The sequence below is a fragment of the Delphinus delphis genome, chromosome 18, assembly GCF_949987515.2.
Source record: "Delphinus delphis chromosome 18, mDelDel1.2, whole genome shotgun sequence".
NCBI lineage: Eukaryota > Metazoa > Chordata > Mammalia > Artiodactyla > Delphinidae > Delphinus > Delphinus delphis.
Window position 1 is genome coordinate 4,984,043 of NC_082700.1, and position 27,749 is coordinate 5,011,791.

General features: G+C 47.7%; 1 protein-coding gene and 1 long non-coding RNA gene across 3 annotated transcripts; one reads left to right on the forward strand and one right to left on the reverse strand.

The window, feature by feature from the left end:
- Positions 1–20: 20 nt before the first annotated feature.
- MTIF3 (mitochondrial translational initiation factor 3) lies at positions 21–10,456 on the reverse strand. 2 transcript variants are annotated; one of them, XM_059995914.1, is made up of 5 exons: positions 10,338–10,449; positions 3,650–3,851; positions 3,088–3,548; positions 1,628–1,785; positions 21–239 (listed from the first exon to the last, which is right to left on the reverse strand). In XM_059995914.1, exons 3-5 carry the CDS (start codon positions 3,545–3,547, stop codon positions 21–23), a joined length of 837 nt encoding a protein of 278 aa, XP_059851897.1. In that variant the 5' UTR covers position 3,548; positions 3,650–3,851; positions 10,338–10,449. The 2 variants fall into 2 exon arrangements, with proteins under 2 accessions (XP_059851897.1, XP_059851898.1); XM_059995915.1 differs by lacking the exon at positions 3,650–3,851 and having other exon boundaries at positions 10,338–10,456.
- Positions 3,859–6,694, forward strand: LOC132413741 (uncharacterized). Its single transcript, XR_009516801.1, has 3 exons — positions 3,859–4,017; positions 4,143–4,236; positions 4,755–6,694. It is a non-coding gene; the product is annotated as an uncharacterized lncRNA (long non-coding RNA).
- Positions 10,457–27,749: the final 17,293 nt, after the last annotated feature.

The window sequence follows — 27,749 nt, forward strand, 5'->3', positions numbered from 1 at the left end:
GAAGCACGTTTTTATTAAAATCACTGGTGCAGAGCATTGGATGCTCCGTCGTTTCCATTTCCTCTGTTCAGAGCGTCTCCCCTCTGGGTCCGCAGAGCTGATCTGCACGCATTGTCTTCCTTTTGGCTCAAGGGACGAAGCACACACATCACAGCCTTGCCCCGTCTGATGGGCTGTGGCCTGGATGAGAAGGTAGCTATTCCAGGCATAGTCTGCAGTATTTGATTACATATCTCCTCCTAGAAAAGGAAAACAGCCGAAGACTAATTTAAAACCAACATCTTTGATTCTTCCCCGTGGTAATGCTCTAATACGCATAAAAACCAGCATGCTTGAATTGCTGTTTAAGGGATTTGCTGAATCGAATCGTACATACCTGGTTAAGTTGACTGAAACCTGTACAATAAGCAGGCAGTTATACAAACTCCATGTAACTAGGCTAATGCACTAAAGGCTTGATAGTTTTAAATCCCGTCAAGGCACTGAGGGGCTGTTTGGCCCAGACCACCCTCTCGAAAAAAGTGCAAAGCAGTGGGTTTGGGCACTGGCAGAACCCCTCCTTTCCCCCCAGGTTGTCAGCCCAGTGCCGTTCCCAGCACTCATTCACAGAGTCATTGGGGTGGTTAGAAAAATACAGACAACTCAGTTCTAGAGATTCTGGGTCAGCTGCGCTGGGCTGGGCCGGGCCCTAGGCCTGAGTCATTCTAACGTGGAACTAAGGTTGAAAACTGCTGGAATAAATGCTGCCTTTTAGATGCTGCAAGTTGTCTAACTCCAAAAGCAAAGTAGATAGTCCACAGACTTATCCTGGGACTGTAAACTGATAGCCACTTTCTGGAAGACAATTTGACTTTATATGGAATGCTGCTTATAGGCCTTTATAAAGAGGAAACAGACTTTAGAAGATGAACCCATAACGTTTCTAACTTTCCTATTTAAGTACTGGATCCTCTACAATTTGTAAAACAGCATAGCATATATCCTGTAAGTTATAAAGGAGTTTTTCTTTTATAAATTTATTTTTAGTTTTGCGTTGGGTCTTTGCTGCTGCACGCGGGCTTTCTCTAGTTGCGGCTAGCGGGGGCTACTCTTTGTTGCGGTGCGCGGGCTTCTCATTGCAGTGGCTTCTCTTATTGCGGAGCATGGGCTCTAGGTGCGCGGGCTTCAGTAGTTGTGGCTCGTGGGCTCTAGAGCACAGGGCTCAGTAGTTGTGGCTCGCGGGCTCTAGAGCACAGGGCTCAGTAGTTGTGGCTCTTGGGCTCTAGAGTGCAGGCTCAGTAGTTGTGGCGCACGGGCTTAGCTGCTCCGCGGCATGTGGGATCTTCCTGGCCAGGGCTCGAACCCGTGTCCCCTGTATTGGCAGGCGGATTATTAACCACTGCGCCACCAGGGAAGCCCTGTGAACTAGAGTGTTTTCATGTGGTGAAGTATTGATGCTACAATGGAAAAAGTAACGTGTACATTTTGCATTTTGAAAAACAAATTGGAAAGCTACTATCGTCACTGGGTAGGATTGGTAGTTACTTTTCTTTGCCTTTACATTCCCCAGATTTTCTACAGTTGTATTTTTAAGATCAGAAAGAAAACAAAAACACACAGGCAGTCAGTCACACCTGCTTTTACTCACCATTTTGTTTTCTGGCTCTTCTGTAGTCTTCCCTTTCTTTATTGTAATTTGAACTTTGTACTTTTTCTCGATCCACTGCTGAATCTGTTTACTCTTTGTGTCCAAATCATGTTGTCCAATATTTGAAGAAAAAGTCAGTTCCTTTGTCAGGGTGGGTCCTGGTTTGAAAGAGTGAGACTTGGCGCTAGTCTGTGTGAGGCCTGTGCTTCATCACATGCTCGTCCTAAGTCTACGTTGCTACAGAGGGCCTACAAGTCCTCCTGTCCAGTAGTTTCACATGCCAGTAAACATTCAAACACGGGAGACAGACACAGGTAAAATACCAATTTTTTACCTGCCAAGTAAGAGTATTTCAACATGGAATGCTTCTGTTTATCATTACCATTGTCGGATGAAAGAACAAAGAAGTGGTTCTTTAAAAGGAACCAGTTAATCCTCATTCTTATTTTGGATGGTGGGTAACAGGTGTTTATTACGTTTTTTCTTTAGGCTTTCTTTTCTTATATTTTTTCTTCTTTAAATTAATTTTTCTAAAAAGGAGTTCTTTTATTAACACCTCTTTGCTTCCTTACAGCTCCTACCAGCTGGCCTGAGTTCTCTGTCAGCCCTTCAGCCATCTCTGAACCGAGCTTCTCAGGCTGTCCACCTTTTTGTTGTAAACGTGACATGGTTTGATGTCCTTATCACCCTGGCTGGCCTCTGTGGATAGTTTTTGTTTTCCAGTCAACATCTCTGTTGTTAAATGTGGTGTCAGAAAATTGACACGTGGCCTTACTGTGCACTCTGGAGCCAGCCGTCTGACCTCTGTCCCAGTGTGTTTTCTGTAATGATCAGCACTTACTAGGAATCATGAAAAGCAAACCTCTTCACTTAATATCCAACTCACAGCTTCTGTACGGTTTAAATGACAAGTGAGTTGGCACATCACGTGAGCGTTCCTACCCTTACTGTGACGAAACGGGCGTGGGGCACGCTCCAGGAATCACTTCAGAGTTAGGGAGTGCTTCCGTGTGATTAACTGCACACGCACACACACACCCGCCCCCCACCCCGCCCCGCTTAGAGATGATGGGAGCAGGGGAGGAGGGCGCCCCGACAGGTGAGCGGCCCAGGACAGGACCAGGAGCCCACCCCACCTGTCCACGTCGTCATGCCCTTGCGCAGTGGAAGGCCAGGCAGCCGTCGGGGGGGTTAAGGGGTTCCCATTATTTTGGTGGTGGTCACCTTGTTTTCCCCTCATTTTACACAGGTGTAGAGGAAGACATGACAGACACAAGAGTAGCAAGGAAAATAGAAAAAAAGGGATAGAAATAAGTGGACGAAAAAGACACTGGAAACGGTGGTGAAAGGACGTCTCAGCTTCTCACTGGCCTGTTGTCACAGGGGCCCTGGCAAATGCCTGACCTCAGCTGCGGATGTGCAGTCCTGAGGACCTCGGGGGCAGACAGCAAGGTACCTACCAGGCTTGGGCTCGGCCCTCTCCATCCCTCTGAGCCGGAGCCGCTCCTGGTAGATCTGCGTGCCCGTCATGAGCTGGTACTGCGGGGGCTGGGCGCCGGGGTCCCTTGGCACCAGCCGCAGGTCCTGCTCGGCCATGAGCCTGATCACGTTCGCTCGGTGCATGGGGCCCAGGTCGTTGCCCTTCTCGTCCAGCACCTGAATGATGCGCTCGTTAATTTTTCTTCCAACGTTACGAAAAGCTGTTTCATTCTTTTTTTTCTTTTCTCTCTTGTCCTGGGTGTCTTCAGTACTAAAAGCTTCTGCGTGAATGAGGCAGGACAGTCTTGGGGCAGAGGCAATGTGGGATGGTTCCGCCAGCGCCGTCTTCTGTACGACGTATTTACCCAAACGTCTTCTAATGCAAGTATTTTCCGTTTTTATAGTTTGTAATGTTAACCTCTTTAGCAAAAGAGCAGCCATCCTAAAAAGCAGGGAGAAAAGCTCACTGAAGTCTGATCACTTATTCCCATGGGTCGGTGCCGTGGAACATGGAGGGCGTGTGTGAGCCTGTGGGAACCTCACCTGTGAACACTGCAGGTCCATGCACAGGAAACTTAAAAGTTATCTTAGCTGACTCCGTTCCCCATGGATCTCACAGCCCTAGCTCCAAAAGCAGATACACCCTAAGGCTTTATTTAGGACGATGCAGAACATTGAATCCCTGGTGACTCAACAAACACCTCTTCATGAACGTAGTGAACAACTCATCAATACATCTGACGGTCTACAAAAGGTAAGAACACTGTTATGGGAAAGGGGACCCTCCAGGAAGACAGCTGACCCCCTGGAAGAAAGAACTGGGACTCTCAGAAAGGAAATGCCCTGACATTAAAGTGGCCTCATAAACTACATCCATCGCTCACAAGGCAGGTGCTGCACTGCAGCCGAAGGTGAGCTGAAGCGTCAGGCGCGTGTGGTCTGACTTACGGCTATGAACGCTGCACTTAGAAGGGGCACTTTGATTTTTTAGTTGCTTGTCCGCCATAATGTGTCCCTCCTACCATCCACATGACAGGTAGACCTGAGAAGTGTCTGAGGAAGTGATGAGAGGACCCGTTCATCTCATCTGGGTTTGCTGAGAAACACGAGAGAATCAAGAACTCAGAGAGGTAGGTGTGTGCGGCTCGTCAATGAGAGAAGAGGATGCGGTGCCTTAGGCGGCGCTTCTCAGAGAAGGCTCCCTGGGGCACCTGCTCGAGCATCACCTGGGGCGTTTGTTCAGACTGGAAGCTCCCTCTGGTCCAGCTCTGATCCCCCTGGGCTGGGTAACCCACCCCTCCTACCCGTCACCACCAACCACGCCCATCGTCGACCAGTGACATGGGTGGGGGGAATGAACAGCAAACTATGGAAAGTGATGGGAGGCGCACGTTCTCACCTCCCTCCCCCGCAGGTCTGTGGCTATGGCTTCAACCCCCCAGCCCCCCCAGAACGCCACCCTTGCAGAGTTAACTGCCCACCCAGCCCCTCCACGCAGGTACCCAGCGGGCACCCTCATCAGCACGGCCAGAGCTGAATTCCACCTGCCCTGCTCCCCGCTCTGTCCTCCCGTGTCCTGTCCTCACATACATCCTCTGGCGCTCAGGCCCAGACAGCTGAGTGATCTCTGACCCTTCTTTTTCAGCAGATCCCACTGTTCGCCCTCTAAAACTCAGCAGGATCCAAGCACTCCACCTTCTCCCTCACTGTCTATCGCCCTGCCCCTGACACGCCCTCATCTCTCACCTGGATCAGGTCCCAGCCTCCTGACCGCCCTCCCCGCTGCTGCCTCTGCCCCTTAAAACATGGAAGTCAGGCCGCGGCGCTCCTCTGCCCACAGCCCTCCGCGGCCCCCACCTCGCTGCAGAGCCCCCGGCACCAGGCCCCCACCCACCCCTGCCCACAGCTTCCTGCGCTCCCTGTCCCAACCGCACGGGCCTCCCTGCCATTCCTGTAAACGCCGGGCGCGCCCTCCCCGCAGCCCCCGCCCCGGGTGGGATCCTCTCCCTCAGACGATGCCAGTTCATTTACTTCTCGGCGAGGCCTTCCCTGTCCACTCTGTCAACGGCACATCCCATCCTTTCAAACCCACGACCTTGCCTTTTAAAGAGATTCACTGCTGACATACACTGATCCACACACGAACACTCAGTCTTTCCTCACTGGAACGTAAGCTTCATGAGAAAACGTCACTTGTCTACTTCGTTCACTGCTGTGCTCCCCACACTACCGCCTACAGCCTGTCTTAGTACGTACAGCCGTCCTCGGTATCCACGCGGGACTGGTTCCAGGACACCTGGCATGGACGCCAAACTCCGAGGATGCTCACGTCCCTTATATAAAAAGCTGTCGTGTTCGCACATAACCTGTGCACATCCTCCTGTACACTTTGAATCATCTCTAGATTACTTATAATACCTAATACGATGGAAGTGATATATAAATAGTTGCCTGGCACAGTCGCTTTTTGGAACTTTCTGGCAATGTTTTCTTTTTTGAGTATTTTTAGTCATGTTTGGTTGCAGCCACGGATGTGGAACCTGTGGATACGGAGGGCTGGCTGTACGTGCTGAATGACTGCATGAGCCCAAGGAAACCGCCAGGAGGCAGGCGGTGTCTGGGGGCAAATCTCCAGGTCGTCAGGTGCATCAGCGGCCCCCACCGCAGATGCGCCGTAAGAGTGCTCTTTTTATTCTAGAGATACTGAACTTTCCTCCGTATATTTTATTCCTTTATTCAAAAGCTGGGGGCCCTTTTTTCCAGGAGTATTCAATCATACCGCTCTGTCAGTTTTCTTCTGGTGCTCTTCTATAGTATCGTGAGAAGATATTGTCAGATTTATGAATAAACCTTGAATAAAATGATCCAGGCTTTACAAAAAAAAAAAAAAATTCCCAGCTGGCATTTCAAATGTCCACCAACCTCAGTGAGCTCTACGGCCAGATGTTTCATCCACAATGAATGGGTCACCTGACGGTCATTAACTGGGGATGCAGATGCTGTAAAGGCTCCACAGTGGGACTGAACTGGGTTTTAAATAGCTGAGATACTTACTGTTCAATAACAGACACTCAGATACTTGTTGCCACATGGCGGAAGCCGGCAAACCAAACAGAAAAGTCTGAAGACACTGGAGACGACTTTTCCATTATCCTCAGAAAAAGAGCAGCAGCAGCAAGTCCCAAAGTTCAGTATGAGTTAGGAGGAAACTAGCAGTTACAGACGAAAGCTAGTGTGCCCTGTGTAATGAGTTACCAACACGTTACATAGAAAATACTACTCAATAGGTAGGATTTTGTAAAACAAGGAAGCGAATGAACAAACTAGGCACAGGAGAAAGATGAAAAGAAATTTAAGAAGAACCCTGAGGTTTCCTTAAGGTTGAAGACACAGTAATTTTCATTCCCCTATTCTTCCTAATTACCATTATTTTTCTAAATTTTTTTTTTTTTTTTTTTGCGGTACGCGGGCCTCTCCCTGTTGTGGCCTCTCCCGTTGCGGAGCACAGGCTCCGGACGCGCAGGCTCAGCGGCCATGGCTCACGGGCCCAGCCGCTCCGCGGCATGTGGGATCCTCCCGGACCGGGGCACGAACCCGTGTCCCCTGCATCGGCAGGCGGACTCTCAACCACTGCGCCACCAGGGAAGCCCTCTCTAATTTTTTATAAAGAGGAAGTATTTTTTATACTGATAAATTCTATTTGTTTACAAAATAAAAACTATTTCAGAAAGATAATGTAGATTTTTTTAAAGCTTTAAAAACATTTTCCAAGAAGAGGAAAAGGTAAAGAGTAGAAAAATTATTATAACAATAATTGAATATAATAATATATAATTATTAATTATACTTTAATATTATGATATATAATTATATAGATTATACACTATATATAAATTATAATTTTTATGAATTATAAAATTTATAAAATTTATAACAATACTATATAAGTATATATTATAATTATATAATTATAATAATATATAATTATTAATGTAATAATTAAAAATGGTTATTATTTACCTTTACCTTTTTAAAGGTTCTTGCTATTATTCAAATTTTAAAAGGCTTTAAATGTTCTTGACTTACACAGCAGTTATGCTTCAACACTAGCTAAATTTTGGCTTTGGAGCAGCAAAAAGGAAGATATACCTGTTTCTTCAAAGTAAGCTTTTCATAAAAGATAAAAATATAAATAACAGAGTTAGGGAAAAACCTGTGATATGAAATTTGAATCGGAAACATCAACATAAATTCAAGTAATTGAGAAACTTCTTATTAGGAAAATTCTCGAGCATGTACAGAAAAAACAGCAAAATAAAGGCCTAAGCACCCATCACTTAGCTCCTTGATTTGCAGCATGTGGTCCAACAGGCTTTCTCTCCACCAGCAACTACTCCCGGGACCCCAGCATCTGTGAACTACTTCCGAGTAAATCCTGTGTCACCAGTAAACACTCCAGTAAGAGCTGAGGACTCTTGTATCTTTTGAATAAACACAGTAACACATCCCAACTGATAATCATTCCTCTGTATGTTCAAATATCCAGTATTCAGGTTTCCCTGATAGTATTACCATTTTGTTTACATTTCATTTACAGTTTGATCGCATGAAGAGACTCCCACGGGCCAAATGTGTGATAATTTAAACATCAGTGACTGAAATTCATTTCAACACACCGAATATGCAAAAATCTATGAAAAAGAAAGATAGTTAGCCACAACTGTATGTGACTGCTACTCTGACTCCTTACTCTGGAAACTGGTCATTGAAAAAGAACTAAGCACTTATCCTACCTTTTTAAGAAGAACTGTAATCACCGCCAGTTGATGAAGAAAAGCGTTCTTTAGAGGAGAATGCCAGCTAATACATGGAGAAGAAAAGTAAAAGTAATTTGAAAACCACCATTTTGCCACCTCCGATCAAATCACTGACTCGGGCAAGGATGGATGCAAAGATCATTAGGTAAAAAGCTGATGAGGAAACAAAGTATTCAAGCGGTGCCGAAGGGTGACCCAAAGAATACTTCCAGACTCAAGCGGGAAATGCGCACTCTGGCCGCCACCCCGTGACAGAGGTCAGACTCAGCACACTTTCAGCATGCACATCATTAACTAGAGTTCAATATTCATTTACAATCTTTTCATTTTGAGGCAGAGTTTACAATGAAATGTACGAATCTTACATAATTTGACAACACCTTTGTTACCAAACTCCTATCAACTGAAGAGGTGAAAATAACTTCCATTTGTTCACTCCCTGCTTTTCTTTCCTACAGAGCTGACATTGTATATTGATATCTATTCTTTCCAGGGAGGTTGAGTCAAAAGGTACATGGATTCTAGTGGACTAAATATTTGTGAAATTAATTTTGCCAATTCCAATGACTTTAAGAATCCTTTCTCACGCCTTCCAAAGGAGTTTCACTAAGTCCTTCTGCCTGCTGCCCTGCCCACTGCCCCACCTGCCCCATTCCAGCCCGGGGTGAGCACTGCTGTCACCAAGCCTTCAGGTTGCTGTCCGCTGGCCCTGGTTTTGTACAAAGTACTCTCCGCACTGCCGAGCTGTTGACGAGCTAGAACACTGATTAAAACACTGGAAAAAGCTAACATATATCTTGGCCAATTACTTAACCACATTTCTTTAGCCATAAAATTTTAAATTTTATTTTTTAGTTATTGAAATAAGTTAACCATCCACAAAACATTTTTTGAAAAGCTCTTAAATCCTGAGCTCAAGACTCAATATTAAAAGTTGTACTTATTCCTGTATATTAATTTTCTAAACGGTCATCTCACCTTCCAGAACTCCCTATCTCAGTGACCAGCATCTCAGTCCGTCCAGAGCCACGTCGTCTTGTCCACTTCTGCTCTCCCGCACTCTCACAGCTAATCCAACACCAAGCCTCCTCAGTCTTACTTCCGAACACCATAAATCAACCTACTTCTCTCCACATCCACTGCCACCACGCTAGTTTAAGACATCTTCCACCTCTCCTTTGGATTCCCATCAGTCTCCTAACTAGGCTGTTACACCATGAGCTCTGCAATCAGTTCTCCCCTCTGCAACGCTGGTGTTGTCCCGGCACCCAGCGCCCGCCCACCTAAAACTGCCTGAAGATTAAAGACCAAGAGCTTTCAGGAGGTCAAAAGGTCCTTCGCACCTTTCTGGCCTCACTCCATTCCAAATTTCATTTATGCCTAAACCCCCTCGGCCTTTCCGATCTTGAAGTGCTCTTCCCTTTGGTTTAGGAAACTCCATTCCTGTCTAGCGGGGTCTTTCGCAGGGCGTTCTTTTGATTACCTCCCAGACTAGGCCAGCTCTCCCCTGGTCAACCCCCCCTTTCCCCCGTGTCCCGCTATTTGCTTGTTGAGCTCAGAGTTAAGTGCGTCCACAGAACAGCTCATCTTTCCACGATTATAATTCTGTGATTATCTTATTACTGTTTCTCTCAGACGGTAAGTTCTGTGAAGCAGGGAACGCATCCGGTTTACCCTTCCCTGCATCGCGCTGGGCACGGTCAACAGTGGCTGATTTTCCAGAGCTCTCCACTCTGCACTTCCTTACACTGAAGCCTCTTATAACCTGTACTTGGAACTGCGGCTCTTCAGTAAGAAAATGTATTTACTTCTTTCAGGAGTCTTATGCCGTGAAGCCTAGTTAATGGTAAATGGGAAAACAAGAAATCCCAGATCACTCAGCGACCTTTCCCACTACGCCGCCTCTCTGGCCGCAGAGTGCAAAGAGCCTGCACGCCCGCCAGTTCTCCGCGCTGAGCCAGGGACTGGGGAGTGGGGGGAGCCCGGCGCACCAAACAGACCGGTCACGTGCATCTGTGGTGGCCACGCCCACCCGAGCCCCGCCCCCCGCGGCGCGCCTGGGCCGTAGCGGGCCGTAGCGACGTACGGCCTGCGTGCGTGCCCGTACGTGCACAGGGATAGCGGGGCGGAAGGTCCAGGGGCCTGAAGGACCGTGGACGGCGGGTCTAGATGCTGCGGCTCCGGGGTGCGCGGACAGCAGCCTGGGCTCGAAGACGGCTTTAAGCCCGGTCGAATCCCCGAACCCGCGGCACGGTCTGCAGGGCCTGTCCGCTGGCGGGTGGGCGGCACTGAGCTTCCAGGGACAGGGACACGGCCGAGCGCAAGCCCGCGTCCTCCGCAGGCACGTCCCTACGACCCCGTCCTCCCGCTGCAGGTCCCCTCACCCGCGCAGCGCCCCTTGCCTTTAGTTTTACCTGTTCCGGGCCGCCGATTGGTAAGGTTTGGCAGAAGGAGCCCGCAAACGGGCTCCGCCGTGTGAGACCCTTTCACCTTCCGTAGTGGGCGGGGCTTCGGCCTGCGTCTTTAAAGGAAAGGTGACGTGAGGAGGAGCGCCTTTCCGGCCGGCGGCCTAAAGTCCTCCGACACAAAATGCGGAGGGCGAGGGGAGGTGCGTGCGGGAAGTTGCCGTTCACCTGGCTCCTGCCGCCGCAGGTGGTGCTGCGATCGGAGCTTCCCATCCCCTCGGTCCATTACGTTGGTGCCGACCACGGTGTGGCTGTATTCCCACTAGGCTTAGAGCTTTCATACACGTCTTTTTTATTTAATAAAATACTATTTTGATAGAATACTTAATAAACGATTTCATAAACGTCTTTATAATTATTGTGAGTTCGGGAGCACTGCTCACCTGCATTTGTAGATGAGCAGGCAGACTCGGGAAGCAGAGGCTCCCGTCGGTTCCCAGGTAAGCGGCACTGGCGGCCTGCGAGCGCCGGGCCGGGCGCGGAAGGCCCCCGTGGCGCCGTATCCCGGAGAGCTCGGAGCCGTCAGCGTTTGGCCGAGGACCACACGGGCGTGGGGCGTGCGTGCGGTGTCCAGGCTCTGGAGCAGTTTTAACCCTGGGAGCGGACCGTGCACCCGGTCTCTTGCCTGCCTGCTTTGGGGTCTGCGAGCCTGCAGACCGCCGTGCCAGCCCCTGCCCCTCTCGCCTCTTCTCCAGTAGGAAATTCCTCCTTGGCAGAGTGGGAATTCCTCAGTGGCCGTGACCCCCTGAAGCCACCTAGTTAGAGGATACTTTGATTTATATGAGAGCACACTGCTTCTATTGGATACTTGTAGTCCAGCAGGACACGTCGCTTTATTCTCGTTAAACAGCTCAAGTCTCGCATTACCTCTTTCGTTTCAGATGAGGAAACTAGTGCAGCCTTAAATAGTTCCTTGAGAGCAAAGACCAAGTTTCCGTTTCCTCATCAAATCCACGGCGTCGTCGGGCATAGTAGGTACGGAATTTTCGTTGAAAACAGTGAAGTGGTAAACCCAGAAAAACTATGTGAGGCCCAAAGGCCAAGGTTAGTATTTGCATGTTGGTCTTCTCCAAGTTAAACATGAAGAATTAAAGATTCATTTTATCCTACCAAAAATATTCTTTAATAGCAAGGTGTGTTTGTTTAGTGTAGATCTGGGGATGGAGTGACCAGCACAAAACTTGGGAAATGGTAGGTGCTTGTCACCTGCAAATGCCCGCATTTACCTGTGTGCGTGCCCGGGCAGTGTTACACAAGTGGTTGACTTCTCTCGAGTTGTTTAATCCTCAGGAAAATGTAATGACCTCATTTCACAGATGAGGAAACTGAAGCCTGAAGAAAGTAAGTAATTTGCCCAAGGTCACGCAGCTAGTAGCAGATTCAAGGATAAAACAACCCAGGCAGCCTGGTGCCAGAGTTGGTGTTCTTAATGCTGAATGTCCCTTATGAAATGAGTGTCAATGGAGTTACACGTCTGGGAAGATACTAAGTGAAATTGGTTGAAGAGTTTAATACCCAAACTAAGGACTTAAAATTTGGTGAGATTATGGTTCGAATAAATTCACACCAAGTTGTCCTTGGTAACTGGAGCTACCTGTCAGCATCCTTTTTTTTTTTTTTTTTTTTTGCAGCCCCTCTTTGAAGGTATGAGTGGCCAGAATAGATGATTTGGGGAGTTATCTAGACTGCCATTGTGAGATATCTCAACAAGAGAGGGGCTTTGGTGTTCCTGGAAGGAGATGAGCAGGAAAGGGTGGGTGTTACAGACATGCCCTCAGAGAGAGAAGCAGGTTATTTTTAGCTCTTCTTTTGAACTCTGCTCTGACCTCCAGCTGAAATGGGGCCGGGCAGCTTCAAAAGAATTGTTGATTGTCTTGGGCTCAGCTCCAGTGGGGGTGACTTTGAAGACCTTTGAATAATGATAGTAAAGCAGGTAACTGGGTCTTTCAGGACCCCTCCCTGTACTTATGGCCTCTGCTTGCTAAGGCACCCTTCTTGGTTTGGGGACAGAATATGACTACAAAGCCCCTGTAAGCTGTCTCATTCAGTATGTGCAGAGAAGAGGACTCTCAGAAGTGTATATAGCTTCCCAAGTTGTTATTGTCTCTACCCGTAATTTACCGAAAAAGCAAAGCCCAGAATGTAGAAGTGTAACTCCGTAATATGACTCAAATCCTGGCTATTCTAAAACTTCTCCATTTTCCACCACAGGGTAATTTCCATGATACTTTTCCTGGTTGGTCCCTGAGCGACACATTTCCTCACACAAGGCAGGTATTGATGTTTTTGCTCTGACGAAGGATTAAAGGAAATATTCTGTCCCTCTCCTTGCCTGTTAGCTTTCAAAGTCCCCTCTCTCCCACTGGTGCGGACGGAGGTGTGTGAAACACAGTTGCTCAGCCCAGGTCATTGAGGTTCAAGATATCTGTCCCACAAAGTCGTTACTCTGTGGGTGATTTCTTTAAAAGTTGTCAACACTAGGCTGTGTCTTCATGATACCACAGTGACTGCAACAAGTTGAGAAGCTACTCTGCTAATAGTCCTGCGTTTGTTTCGAAGGTCTGTGCGTGTGGCAGAGCCTGCGTGAGGTCCAATCTCTGCATATTCTTCAACAGGTAGTTGTTAATGGATTGCAGGTAGTTTAGATGCCCCCTTGCCTCCCTCCATTACACTGTAAACTCCTGCCAGGACATTTTGGTAAAACTAAAGAATGGGAGTCTATTGCACGTGAGAGCCTGTGCAGTGCAAACTACATCCGGTAAGAGCGCTGGCTTAAATGGCAGCCACTTTCTCGTCACAGTGCCATTTAAAAACCGAGAGGGTCCGTGCTCTGCTCTCCTGGGTACGTGTTTACAAACTTGTCGAAAGGGACAGAGAAAGCAAGGTGCGCACAGGGCTTTGGCTGATGTGGGGTGACTTCAAAACCTCCGGAAGATGCTCGCAGCCCAATACCATGTGTCTATTCTCATAACACATGAAAGCTGGAAGCCTTCTTACAGAATCTGTACCATTATCCACAGGCAGAAGTGTGATTAATGCGTTCTAAACGTGTAAACATCTGTACACTTAAAAAAACAAACAAAAAACAAAACTCCAAACGAGGAGATTCCGCCCTCCCTCAGTATCTCATTTCGTTGTTTTAAAGGACTGAGGAAATCTTCCTTTAAGTAACCTAAATCCATCATGCAGCTACTTCTGCTGGTTCCTCAGAAGAACTGGAACATCTGGTGACCACATCTGTGTTAAAACCCTTCACATACTCTCAAACTATTATTAGATTCAGAAAAAATTTCTTTTTTAAAAAAATTTATTTATTTATTTATTTATTTTTGGCTGGGTTGGGTCTTCGTTGCTGCGCTCGGGCTTTCTCTAATTGCAGTGAGTGGGGGCCACTCTTTCTTGAGGTGCGCGGGCTTCTCCTTGCGGTGGCTTCTCTTGTTGCAGAGCACGGGCTCTAGGTGCATGGGCCTCAGTAGTTGTGGCACGCGGGCTCAGTAGTTGTGGCTCACGGGCTCTAGAGCACAGGCTCAGTAGTTGTGGTGCACAGGCTTAGTTGCTTCACGGCATGTGGGATCTTCCCGGACCAGGGCTCGAACCCGTGTCCCCTGCATTGGCAGGCAGATTCTTAACCACTGCGCCACCAGGGATGTCCCAGAATAAATTTCTTTATCATGTAAAATTTCCCATAACATTAGACTCCAGATTAATCATTTATCAAAAGGGATGGCACCAATGTTTAAAACATGATGGTGGTTGGGAATGAGCAAAACAAGTTTGTCTAAAATGAATAACAGTGTGATGAATTTTTTTAAAAAGCTCTCATGTCTACTAAGTAAAAGAATATTTATATATGGAAGGGCCATTTATCTTCTGTGAAAAATCTCTTGTGCAACCGAATGAAGCAGAAAACAAATAGGTTCAAAAGTCTCCTTGGGAAAAACAACAGGGCCATATGCTTCCATTTCAAAGATGTTAAGTTTAGGAGTGAGTCAGTTAACTTTGGTCATTTTGAAACACTTAATGAAAATAATTTCCTTTACCATGATAAGACATCATGCAGAAATACAAAGAGCTAGTACAGGAAACTTGATGAAAGGTGCTGTTTCCTACTGTGTAAGTCAAAGCAAAGCAGGACCAAGTTATTAGTGTTCTACATTATAAAGAAAACCCAATAATGTGTTTAAACAGCCACATGAGATCTAGTTAGAAGGCTATGTAAGGAAGCAGAACTAACAGTAAATATCATGTTAGTGATGAAACAAATTTGTGCTCTCACTGTTTCCCGTCTTTGAGGGAAATGGAATTAAAAGCAAATCATTACATCTTGGCAAGTTCTCAGATGTGGAGTTTCACACGTTTACTGTCTAGGGAGGACTTTCCGCTGGACATTTCCGTCACTGTTGGGCTGATTTCACCCCCTGGAAGTTGCTAGCTTCCACTGCAAAGATTTTAAAGGCTGTTTTGCTTGCAGCCTGGGACGTATCCATGACCTTACCGAAGTGGAAGTGAAAGCTCTCAGTTTTTCTTCTTCTTTTTTTTGGCAACAGTAAATCTACCAATTTTACAGTCAGTTGAACAGCAATAGATGAATTTGTTTAAAGTCTGCATTCACAAAGAAAATCTGAACTTCAGTGGCTTGAACGCCTGAAGCTGCAGCGTGATAGTTGAAGGGCAGACATGCTTACAACTTGCTCTAGGCCACTGTCACCTGCTTCTCCGCACAGGTGCTGACCCCTCCCTCAGTCGATCTGGGGCATCCTGATGGGGGAGCAGGAAGCCTGGCCTTTGTGTGCTCCAGAGAACGCTTTTCCAAGGACTGGACCACTGTCATCTGCTTCTCCGCACAGGTGCTGACCCCTCAGTCGATCTGGGGCCTCCTGAGAGGGGAGCAGGAAGCCTGGCCTTTGTGTGCCACAGAGAACGCTTTTCCAAGGACTGGGCCACTGTCACCTGCTTCTCCGCACAGGTGCTGACCCCTCGGTCGATCCGGGGCCTCCTGACTGGGGACCAGGAAGCCTGGGCCTTTGTGTGCTCCAGAGAACGCTTTTCCAAGGACTGGGCCAGTATTCTCCAGCAGTCACAGGAAGCAGAAGAAAGAAAAGGTTAAGGGCCACCACCAGGGTCAGAATAGGTTAAGTTTAGTTAACATCAGAGGTTATAGCTTTTAACAAGAGCTTCAAGAAAACTTATTCGAAGATGCAATTTGTTTCTTCTTTGTCAGCTGTTATTTTTTTTTTATCCTATTGATAGTGACAGCTTAACAAACTTTTTATTTGCTAGAGGTTTTCATCCTTTAGAGGATAAAGGACTGTTCCTAAAAAGAGATGCAGGTGGAGAACTTTATAAAGCTTCCATGACTTTCAAATTGAGAGCTTTAAAATAGACTCCCTGCTTGGCTAAGTCAAAAATAATCTGTGAGGGATGTTTAAAAAAATCCCTGTTGGAAATGGAGGACTGCTTCTGAAATCAGATGCAGAGGCTCAGATTTCTAGAAGCTTCTTTGTGTGTATTTTGCTTTCATCCATTCTAGGACAGTTTTCCCAGTTGTTATTCAAAATTACCAAAGAGGCCTCCTGTGAACTTTCCATACATGTATTTCTTTAAATTTAGAGCATCGTACTGAGAAGAACTAGTTGTTTATTGTATTTCTGTGTGAGCAGAAGAGATGGCCACAAGTTTCTGTACCTGCCGTCTATGTTCCTATCATTCTGTTAGTCCACATTTTCTGATCAAGGACTGAAAGGTTCCAGAAATTGGTCCTTCAAAGGAGAGTCATGTAAACTCTAGCTTTTCAATTGGAAACCCACACCTTTCAATAGGTGTGATTACCCAGGGCTGATGTTGAGTGTCCTGTGTCATACGAAGGTGCTGTGCATTATTTAGCTGCATTTCTGCCATAGACGAGAGGCTTGACTTTCTTTGAATGAGTTTTATATATTTATTTAACTGAGGTTTTGTTTTTGATTTGTTTTTGTTTCTTGGGGCCGCGCTGTGTGGCATGCAGGATCTTAGTTCCCTGATCGAGAATCGAACCCATGCCCCCTCACTGGGAGGGCAGAGTCTTAACCACTGGACCGCCCGGGAAGTCCCTAGCTGAGGTTTTAAAATGTTCAGCTTGGGTCTCCAGAGCCATGCTTTCTATCTGATGTTCAGCAAGATAAACATAACCTACACATCCAAGTGCTGTCCTGTAATATGCATTTGACGGCATAATGGTTTCAGGTATGGTGAGGATTCATTTAATTATTATTTGGGAAATAAGATGTTTTGTATACGAGAATCTTCCAGATACCTAAGCTTACCTCTCAAAAGAACACAAAACTTCTTACCATTTTGAATAAAAGTATTTAATATAATGTATTACAAACTTTATTGCTTTCTGAAACGTGGTATAATGAATGTTGTTTTCAAGAATGGGGCATTATGACTACACATCATCATACGTGGTGTATAAGACAGTCACGTGTACTCAGTGCACTACACTACGTGCCCGAACTGTCGTGATTTTGAATTTGTGATTCCCCTTTTTATAGATTTTCTTACTGTTCTCTTGCCATTATACTGCCAGCTACCCCGTGTTGCTCTAAGTGCCTACCTGGCTTTAACAGTTCTCCCTGCCTCCTAATGTTCTGCTCAAGGTCAAGTTTAATCTCACCTGGCCTAATGCAGGGGTTACTTAAAGGGACCTGTAGCTCTGCATCCCACCTTATTCCAAATCAGCCCACACACTATGGCCAGGATAAGCTTGCGTCAGTAAAGCTCCATTCACACCAGTGCCTTGCTAGAAAAACTGCTGGCGATTCTCCACCGCCTGCCTGCTGAATTGGAGTGTGATTTTCCACTCCAGCCTTTATCGTCCTCTGCAATGGATCTATAGCCTATTGTCGTTGACAAGTCAGTCAATTTGCCTGCTCTGCCCAGGCTCCTTTCTCAGTCTCTGCTCCTGGACACCACCCCTGAGAGGAGAGACTTATAGTCCAAAAGTCCCGCCCTCATGCCCTCTCCCATTCATAGCTGATTGGACCAGGGCAGGAGCCTGACCTACCGGAGACCAGTCTATACACGGTGACAACTTACAAAGTCAAACTGGGAGATTTGTTGGGTGTCAAAGGGCGCTTGGGGCAGAGATACTCTTTCTCCTCTTTCCCAGGTTTTAACTGAGCACATAGTTGCCCAGAATAAAGACAGTACGTGTAGCCTCCCTTACAGACAGGTGTGACCATTTGACTACGTTCTGGCCAGTGGAATATATATATATATATGTCCCCCATAAGTCCTGGGAATGTCGTAGTTTATGCCTGTTATCCTGGTATGATTTTTTGTTTTAAATTTTATTCATTTTTGGCTGCATTGGGTCTTCGTTGCTGCACGCGGGCTTTCTCTAGTTGCAGCGAGCGGGGGCTACTCTTGTTGCGGCGCGTGGGCTTCTCATTGTGGTGGCTTCTCTTGTTGCGGAGCATGGGCCCTAGAGCACGTGGGCTTCAGTAGTTGTGGCGCACTTGCTCTAGAGCGCAGGCTCAGTAGTTGTGGCGCACGGGCTTAGTTGCTCCGCGGCATGTGGGATCTTCCCGGACCAGGAATCGAACCCGTGTCCCCTGCATTGGCAGGTGGATTCTTAACCGCTGCGCCACCAGGGAAGTCCCTGGTGTGATTATTAATAGCATCCTCTTTCACCCTCACAAGTTTTCCAGTTTAGGTGGCATATGACATGGTCACCCTAAATAAGCAGGTATGTTATGTGCAACTTCCAGAAAGTTCTCTCAGGAGGAGAAGTGTGCTCTTGTCCCCTTCCTCCTTTCTGCTGGCTCAGAGGTGCACATGACAGCTGGAGCTTGCATGGCCTCCTGGAGCAAGCAGGTTCCCGGTGGAGCTCGGGTCCTGACACTGCGGAACCCCGTGCCTCTGGATTCCTGACTGTGAGAGAGGAGCTAACAGGCTTTTATACTGCAGCTAAATGCCACACACACCTGTTGTTCACACGGATGAGTCGGTCTATGGAGAGAAGTAGGACCAGGCCAGACACGCACAAGGGCTAGACTGCGGGGCCCTGTGAGCAATGGGGTAGGAGCCTTCATTTCTAACCTTCCAACTGCAGTCCCCCTGGAGCACGCTGGGATTCATTTCCTGTCTTCAGATAACTCTTAAGTGGATTTTCTTACGGTAACTGTCTGTTGTTTGAAACCAGACATCTTTACAGCTTCAACCCTCTTCACCCACCTCTGCTGAGCAGCCAGACGATGACTTGCACTTCCCTGTGTTTGTGCTTTTCTGCCTCTGCCCATTCGTGCCCCACCCTCTGCCTGGAATCCAGACCAAGTGTCCCCGCTTCACGAAGGCTTCCCTTAGTTTCTCCCTTCTTCGGACCCTGTCATTTTACGTGTGCTTATTCTGTGCCGTTTATTTTTCTCTGTCTCCTAACGTAGTTACGTACATGTTGGCATATCCCGCCCTCTGCAGTGTCACAGCTTTGCAGGGGCCTTTGCTCCTTGTGTTGTGCAGAGAGGTCAGCCTAGGGCCTGCATGTCTTTAATGCACATCAGGTATTTGTTGTGGGCTGTGAAACGCACAACTAAGCCTTTTCAAATGGTCTCTGAATAAACTTGTAGGAGCTTTGGTGCAGGATTTCATGTCTTCTAGAGGCTTCTCTTTTCCTCTGCTGGCTTGGGGTTGACAGTACTTAATAGGATACCACTAGGTGTTGAATTACAGTTTTAGGAGGAACCTTTCTAAACCACTTGGGAAGCTCTCTGAGGTGGGCATCTTTTGTTGAAACAAACTTCAGTGCTAAGTAGCATGCCTACTACTGTAGTAATTTACAGTTGCTGAATTAGAAGCACAGAAAGTCTAAACAATTTATGAAAAAAAATCACAGGGAAAGTCGGTGTCTATAAAGGAGTTACAACTCGGTCTTTGGATTTCCTTGTGTTAATTACCATACTATGGACTCTATAACTGCAACCAACATTCCATATCATCATCATAAGAATCGTCAAAGGGTTATTAACGGATCACACATGTATACCATTGGGCTGACCTTGCTGCCTCTCAAAACAGAAAGTTCACAACGAAGTAGAAGACCCAGTCTAACCACGTCTTTAATTTTCTGTTCGTGATTGATGGATTTTTGCAACTGACGTGGTCAAATATTTCGGTATTAATGCTCGCAGTAAAACACAGACACCATACAACGGATCCATGTGTAATTATAACTGCATCTTTAAATTATCACTGTGAGGACGTGCAACAGAAAAATGGGGACTTGTGAAGAGTATGTGCTCCTCACGTTTCTGATGCATCATTTATAGGCTGTAACTGATGGCCTTTGACAATTTCTAGTGCCCCCTTTCACACTCAACCGTCATGTCAGGACCCACTGGTGTGGGTTAGCCTTTTACACTAATAATAGTTTAAGTCATAAAAGTTGCCACCGATTTTACTTTATTGTTTACAAATTAGAATGGATTTGAAGTTTCTCTTTTTGTAATTGGCATCCAGCTCACTTGCTTTCTTGAGTCTGGGAGAGATTGCTGCTGAGTTACAGTTGGTACAACAAGGGCTGCATTTTACCCCAAACCTAGTTAGACCAGGCCCTCACCTCTCTCTGGACACCCCGAGCGTGGCCAGGGGGCTCACATAGGGGCTTTGTCACAAGTGTGTGGGGCTGTCCCAAAGAGTGACACTTGCTTTCCCAGGCAAAGGCGCTGGCATGGATGAAAAGACACAACCAGACTGAGATACACACTCATACTGTGAACATGACAGAGTCCGAGAAGAAAACACAGGACAGTGGGGATTCCATGTGGGTCGGGGGTCTGGAGAACCCCATGGCAGGCTGGGCAGACCTGGGGGCAGGTGGCAGGGGAGCGGGTCTGGCTCTTTGGGAACCTCAGAAACATTATGGTCAATGAAAGAACATGTATTGTTCTTACATTTATAAGAAATACCCAGGGTTTCCCTGGTGGTGCAGTGGTTGAGATTCCGCCTGCCGATGCAGGGGACACGGGTTCGTGCCCCGGTCCGGGAAGATCCCACATGCCACCGAGCGGCTGGGCCCGTGAGCCATGGCCGCTGAGCCTGCGCTCTGCAACAGGAGAGGCCACAGCTGTGAGAGGCCCGTGTACCGCCAAAAAAAAAAAAAAAAAAAGAAAAGAAAAGAAATACCCCAAAATGACAGCTCCATGGAGACGAAAAGTAGATAATGGTTGCGTAGAGCAGGGCGTGGCAATGACGAATGATTGTAGATAGAAAAGAGGTTTTTGTTTTGTTTTTTAGGGTGATGGAGGTGTTCTAAAATTAGATTGTGGGGATGGTTGCACAACTCTATAAATTTACTAAGACTCATTGAATTGCACAATTAAAATGCGTTGATTGTATAGTATGTAAATTTTCTAGTGTGTATTGATATTATATATCAGTAAGGCTACTTGTAAAAAGCCAAAGGAAACGTTATTTTAATAATAATTAAAACACTTCTAGGAAAATCTTATTATATAAAAAGATCATCATTTTACCAAATTTCTGTTCTTAGTATTGCATCTGTTTTATCTCAATGACCTGTAAAATGCCCATTGGGATGTTAACTATGAACTGCATTTTTATTTTCCTCAAATTATTATTATGCAAAAAAAGCAGCTTGTATTTTTTTCAGTTTATGTGGTATTAGATAGGAATAAGTTTATTTTCCCCAGGGAGTCAGTATTCCGTGGAATTGAGGGCGCTCAGATTTTATACTTTTGCCTTAACAATTACAACATATAGTTGTAGTAGAATTTTGATAAAGTTTATGTTTAAAAACTACCATAATTTGAAAGTATCATTGGGTTACTGCTGACGGAAAATACTTTATCGTGTAAAATTAAAATACAGCTACATTTTGCATTAGGTCTTGAATCAGTTTCAGTGAGAGAGATTTTATAAATTCAGCCTGTGTGCAAATAGAATTTCTTTTATAAATTAACCTGTATAAATGGTAATGCCTGTTATTCCACAAGAATATAGATTTCTTATTTTTACCAACAATTGTCTAAAATGCTCTCATGAAAGGAGACTGCGCTAGAGCCGACCCTTCATATACAAAGTGTCTGAGTGTCTGAGGTGCTCTGTAGAAGCTGGATCTGGACGTTAGTCCTACAGACTCCACAAGAATTTCTATTCTGTCGTTAGACTCTTTAGGGAAAGTCTTGTCTCGCTGGTTGGAGGATCTCCCTCACGGTGTTCGTGTTGAATCGTTCTCACGTGCCCTAGAACGCCATGCTGAAAGGGAGTCAGGCCCCTGAGGACAGGAGCTCAGTTTGGTGAATTGTGTCCCTAATTCCATGACAGACGACTCACGGGCTTCCTGAGGGGGCAGCACACACAACCGCTAGCAAAGCTGCACGCGAGCCGTCTGTGCAGGAGGGTCTTTGCCCACAGGAAGGATTCGTCAGCCAAGCACCAACAGTCAGAGGAAGGCCCCAGACAAGGGGAGTACGCAGGGGTCAAACAACCCTGGGAAGCAGCTTCCCAAAGTCCAGCACCTGGAGTTAGTGCCAGACCAGGGGACGCCGTCAGGGTGGCCCTGGACGTGGTGCCGAATTCACCGGCCTTCTAACTTGCAGTTTCAGCTCCTTCTTGGAACTCGCGTACAAATCCGGGTGGGGCGTCAGTGTCGGCAAGCTGGGGGCTCAGCCAGGACTGCCAGGCATTTCCCATCCTGCTCTTCCTGGCTGTCCTGGGGTGCTGCCCCCAGGGACCTGGGCTTTTCCTGCCTCCGAGACAAGGGCTGGGTCCGGGGTGCTCTGCGAATCCTTCCCTGACATTCTTTTTCGAGGATGCCTCCTCGCTGGTCTAAGTGAGGGAGGGATTCTGTGTTGTTTTTGAGAAAGAGAATTCTGGGTCAGAAAACTGAGCCTTGACACCCAGGACTCCTGGTCTGAATTAAGGCTTCCTGCAGATCCCACCTGGCCCGGGCCTGAGGGCTGAACAGCTTCGGGGCACTGTTACTAATAATGATATAATATATGATACGTATACACACATATGTATGTATACAGCTTACCGTGTGCTCTAGACACTCTTCTAAGCATGTTACATCTATTGACTCATTTAGTTCTCATAAAAACTCTCTGATTAATTACTATTCTTATTCTTATCTATTCTTTCATAAATAAGGATGCTGAGAGAAGAGAGTAACTTGCCCAAGGTCACACAGCTAATTCACAGCAGAGCTGGGATTAGAACCTAGGAGGTCTGTGTCCAGAGTTCATGCTCTTACCTAATGTACTACAAATGAGAGTTAAAATAATATTGTGATATGTTATTTATGCAATAATAATAATAGTGACATTATTATTAGCATCAATTTGAATAGATACCTAGGTCTTACTTAAAGTGAGTTATAATCCCAGAACTTCCTTCACTTCTCAAAAACACTGTAGGGAGGTGATATCGAAAATCATCTACTAGAGGGGAATATTTATAATTAGTTAATATTTTATTTTCAAAATTCTTTGTTTTCCGTGTGGAGGACAGAGCTCCATTGTGAGATATATAACTGCGTCTTGTACCACCTATAGTTCCTTGAGCAATTAGCTTTAGCTCTCTGGATGCGTCTTCATCCTTAGAATGGGATAATATTGTCACAGAATCACAAGGATCAAACATGATAAATTAAAATATTTTGGAAACTCTAAAGCAATATAGAAAGGTAAGATATTATTCATCTCCTGATCCCAGGTCCCCTCGAAATACTTATCTCTGAGGATTTTCAGACTTCTACACATAAACTGAGGAGGAGGAAAGCTACACAAACCGGTGCTACCTGAAGTGTGGTCTGTGGACCGGCAGCTCCAGTGGCCCCTGGAAGCTCGTTAGAAACGGCATTTCTCGGTGTGTTCTCAGATCTACTGATCAGTAACTGATTGCAGGTGCGGAGCCCAGCAGTCGTGCTCAACAACCTCTCCAGGGGATTTGGACGCACGCGAAGGTTTGAGCGGCGCTGTTGTGGAGGGTTTTCATGCATTCTTCAACAAATATTTATGGATGATCCTAGAAGGGGCCGGTGGCTGTCCCGGGAGGATAAGACACAGATGCTCTCCTCAAGGAGAGTAGCTCCTTCTTGATGAACCCCTTCTCATCCTTCAAGATACTGTTCAAGAGCCCCCTGGAGGACCCCACAGCCCACGGCACGTAGACTGACTGTGGCCACACTGGCGCCGCCTGCGTCTTCACTAGCGCCCCCACACCTGTCCTCCCACCTGGAGGCCTGTCCCTGAGAATTGCTCTTCCCAACCGTCCCGTGTGCTGTGCGGCCTCCGTGCTCCTGTGCTCACTGGTCTCTCTGTGAAGCCTTCCCTCCTTCAAGGGCCACTCCCGGGAAGGCTCCCCGCCCTCCGTGCGGACCGTCACTGTCCATCCCTCTGCGTCTCCTGTGTGCCTCCACTGGGCCTCTTTCAGGTCATAAGGTGAGATGTTTTATGTCTGGTTTTCCCCTAAACTAGAAGTGTGCATTTTAAATTTCTAGATCTCCAGAGCTTGATAACATCCACTGAGGGAAGACAGGAGCGAAGTGAGGGAGAGGGGGCCGGGGGGTCGGGGTGTGGGCGTTTGCCTTTTTGCTTTGTAAGGCGTCACCTCCATTCACCTACTGTGCAAACAGGATGATTTTGTCTTTGGCGTGGAAGGGACTTTTCAAAGCCCGACTCTTGAAATGACCTGCAAATTTCATCAAATTCAGTAACTATTTCTTTTGCACCTACTGCCTAAAAGGCACTGTGGTTGCTGCACTGAATGATGCTGCCCTCGGGCAGCTCCCAATCCAGTGGAAAGACGGAGCACCCAGTGCCCCTGACTAAGCCAGGTGACAGTGCTTTACCAGGGTCGCAAGACTCAGAAGGCAGGTCAGGAGAGCAGTGGCCCAGGAGAGGGCAGGGTGATGAAGGGGTGGCCCCAAATAGGAGCTGTTCCAGGTCCAGGTGGAGAAGGGGCTCCGCCCAGGCCTCCCTGGAGGGATGGGCAAGTGACCATCTACACCGGCGGCCTCATCTGTGTAGGATCCGTTCCCCTGGCGCAGCCTGCATGGCACACGTGGGGACCTCCGGCTGCAGTGCAGGTTCAACCCTGCTCCCCCCAGCCCGTCCTTACCCTCCTGAGGATAATCGTTGTTAACCGAAGTTGATGTCCACCTCTGTGACTGCTGGACGCTGGGAATCTGGGGCACAGAGCCAGGAAAGCGGGGTAAGCAGCATCCTTTCAGAACACGGCTTCGAGAGAGCGCAGTTTTGACAGAGGGCTCTCTTTACACCTACCTGCTCTGTCAGTGGCTGCAGTGTCTGCTGCTGTCCCCTGAGACATGGACACATTCAAATGAGAGGGTGTAATCTCGGCGCTAGAAGGGAAGACTCCTTGCATTTCTCCCCAGGTGGTCTCCACTGTGTGTTTTCCCATCAGAAGGCAAGCCGCCTGGCAAAGTGGGAGAGAGTGTGGGCTTTGCCGGTGGGTGAAACAGGGCTTAGACCCTGACCTTGTCATTTGTGTGCTGTCACCTTGGGCAGATTGCTGACCTTCTCTGTTTTTCTTACTCCTTTGCAAAATGAAGATCATGATTTCAGTTTGTAGCTGGAGCGTCTCATGTATATTAAGTGCAACAATATTATTGCTACTGCTGCTTTAGGGTTACATGAAGTGCTGTAGGATGGACAGGATCAGGGTTTCCATAAGCTGGTGATGTCAGACCACTCCAGCAGAACCGTTAACCTTGAGTCTGCCCGACGGCAGCCCAGGAGCGAGGGTGCGATGGGTGGGGGACGGTGGCGAGGCTGAAAGGGAGGTGCATTCGCACCCGGGGTCCCTGTCGCTGCCTCTCCCCATCTTAATGCTGTGTTCCCCTGTCATTCTCCTCCACCATCTTCTCCTCTCTCTACACTTGTACACCCAGAGGGAATTTCAGGTCAGTGTCCTGGGAGGTGGAATTTTGATCAGTTGGTCACCTGGAATCCTCCAGATGGCATTCTTAAGCCTCTGCCGTCTTCCTAAACGTAGGGCTGGTGCCACGGTCCTCTGCTAAGTCCCCTGTTCCTTCTAGAAGTTTGCAGCTGGGAGCCGTGGCTTGGCGTGCAGTGGTGGGCTGCCCTTCTGTTTGGAGGTGGGAAGTGGGTGGAAGCTGGTCGGGGGGAGGTGTGCAGTGTGGAGGAAACAGGGGGGAGGCGGGAGGGGCTGGCTGAGAAGATCGAATCATGTTTCCAGAAGCCCTGAGGCTCGTTTGAAATACTGATTCCTCTGGGAGGTCACAGCTCAGCCTTTGGGGTGCTTTCAGAGAGACTATTTGTACATTTTGGTCTCTGTTTCAGAGTTGCCTCCTGGGCTGGGACACTCTAGCTTTGCTGAAGTACTGTTTAAAAAAGAAAGTAATAATTACTAACTTCGTACTCAGAAAACAAAAGCTTTCACATAAGCATCTCCTTCCACTGCTCTGGGCAGGGGTGGGGGCACGGGACCTGGAGTCTTCATCTCTAGCTAAAGCAAGGTTCTTGGAATAAATTAAGTAAGGACTTTCATGCCCTTGAAGGGAATGAGCGTCTCAAGGTCGGGCCAGCTGGGACCTGCCGTCTCACTGTGGTTCCCGACTTCCTTAGGAAGGTTAGTTAGTCAGTGAAGTAGAGTGGGTACGGGAATTCTCGGTACTTTCTGCTCAGTTGTGTTGTGAACCTAAAACTGCTCTAAAAATCGTCTATTAAAAAAATCCAACAGTGTGGAGTTCGAGTGAAATTAGCCGAATCGATGTTTTAATGATGGGTTAGAATCTTCTGTGCTTATTATTTATATGTCTGTGTCATGTATGTATGACATATGACGTTCTCAATCAAAATAATTAATCAACGACAAGAGAAAACAGTTCAGAAAAGAAGATGAGACCGTCGGGTTTAGACGGCAGGCCACCCTACTCTGTGGAAGAACACAGAGCTGAGTTCAGCTACCGACCCACCACCGCCACCAGCATAGGGACCGAGAGAGGCACCTGCCTGGATACAGAGAGCTGAGCATCCTGAGTGTGACTGAAGCACCCAGAGAACTGGAAGGCTGGGCCCGGATTCTTGGCACGGCCTCTGCCTTGTGGCGGAGGGAACTCCAGGGGCCTCCTGGACTGTCTTGGACTCACTGGGATTCTCAAGGAAGAGCAGACCTCTCAGGTGAGATCCCTGGGTCCAGGAGCATCAGCACCGCTGGGGGGCTTGTTGGAAATGCAGGGATCCCAGACCTGCAGGGTCGAATCTGTGTGAAGTGTGGGAGTCTCTGCTGATGGCTCACCTGGAGCAAAGCAGAGCCTGCGGGCGTGGGCGGGGCCAGCATCCCCCAAGGTGTTCCCTGACCGTCCAGAGCGCCCGTCTCCATGGGGCCCGATGACGAGATGGCGTTAGCCACTGGGCGTCCCTGTGGACAGCCGCTCCGTGGGTGCAGGAGGCCCTGGATTTTAACACTGCCCTGTTTACTGGAAGCCACATCATCCTCCTTGAAGTGGCCGCTCTGAGACTTACCCCAGGAGACCGGCTTTGTGGGCACAGAACCCAAGAGCCCAAACAATCTTATCATAAGACACTGAGATTATTGGGTGAAAGGAGCTTTTGATCTTATCTGAAGCAGGCTCGTCTGCCTAAACTGCTACTACTGGAGACGTCTGCTCCTTTAGATTAAGTTTCCTGTGGCCCTGCTTTCGCAGCTCAGAGCTCTGTAAGTGCATTGTGGTTTATGACTTCTGTCCTCAAAACCCTCTCGAAAGCAAGGAGCCCCTGCTAACCTGTACACGTAGCTAGGATCCCTCCCCCGGTAGCCTCTGATAGTCATAATACCCCTTATTAGTGCTTGCCAAAGACCTCACAGCTGGGAGTGGATTTACATGAGGTCTGACCCCAGAGCTTTCGACCATCATGCTGTAACGCTTCCGTGCACGTGTGCCTGACACTCTGCTAGGGTCAGAGAACGTTTGCTCATGCAGGCGCCCCAGGTCATCCCGTCTCCCACGTGGGGTGGCTCTTCCCAGGGAGAGAAGGGTGGTGGGGATGTTCTGAGGTTCCGGGCACCTCGTGCCTTTGCGACCCTGAACCCTCCCCTCCCCTCCATTAGCAGCCCCCCTCCCGACCTTATTCTCAGCCACAGATGCTGCCGTTAACGGGAGCAAGCGTGTGGAGACAGAGGATGTAGAAGCAGCTGGAAGTCCTCCCGAGAATTCGGTAACCTGGCCCTTGTGCTCCTCCCGCAATAAGGGAGGCCTGTGTGATGGTGGAAAGTCACCAGTGATTTGGGGGCATCCATTCCTGGTCTCCCCGGTGCTGTTCTCTGGAGGCTGAACTGGGAGCCCAGCCCGTCCGCAAGCCCCCAGCTCGTGGC

Coding starts and splice junctions, on each gene's coding strand:
- MTIF3 (XM_059995915.1), bottom strand. CDS start 3,547: ATGGCTGCTCTTTTGCTAAAGAGGTTAACATTACAAACTATAAAAACG. Junction 1,786..3,087: donor GAGGGCCGAGCCCAAGCCTG/GTAGGTACCTTG, acceptor CTTTCAAACCAG/GACCCACCCTGACAAAGGAA. Junction 240..1,627: donor AAGAGCCAGAAAACAAAATG/GTGAGTAAAAGC, acceptor TTCCTTTTCTAG/GAGGAGATATGTAATCAAAT.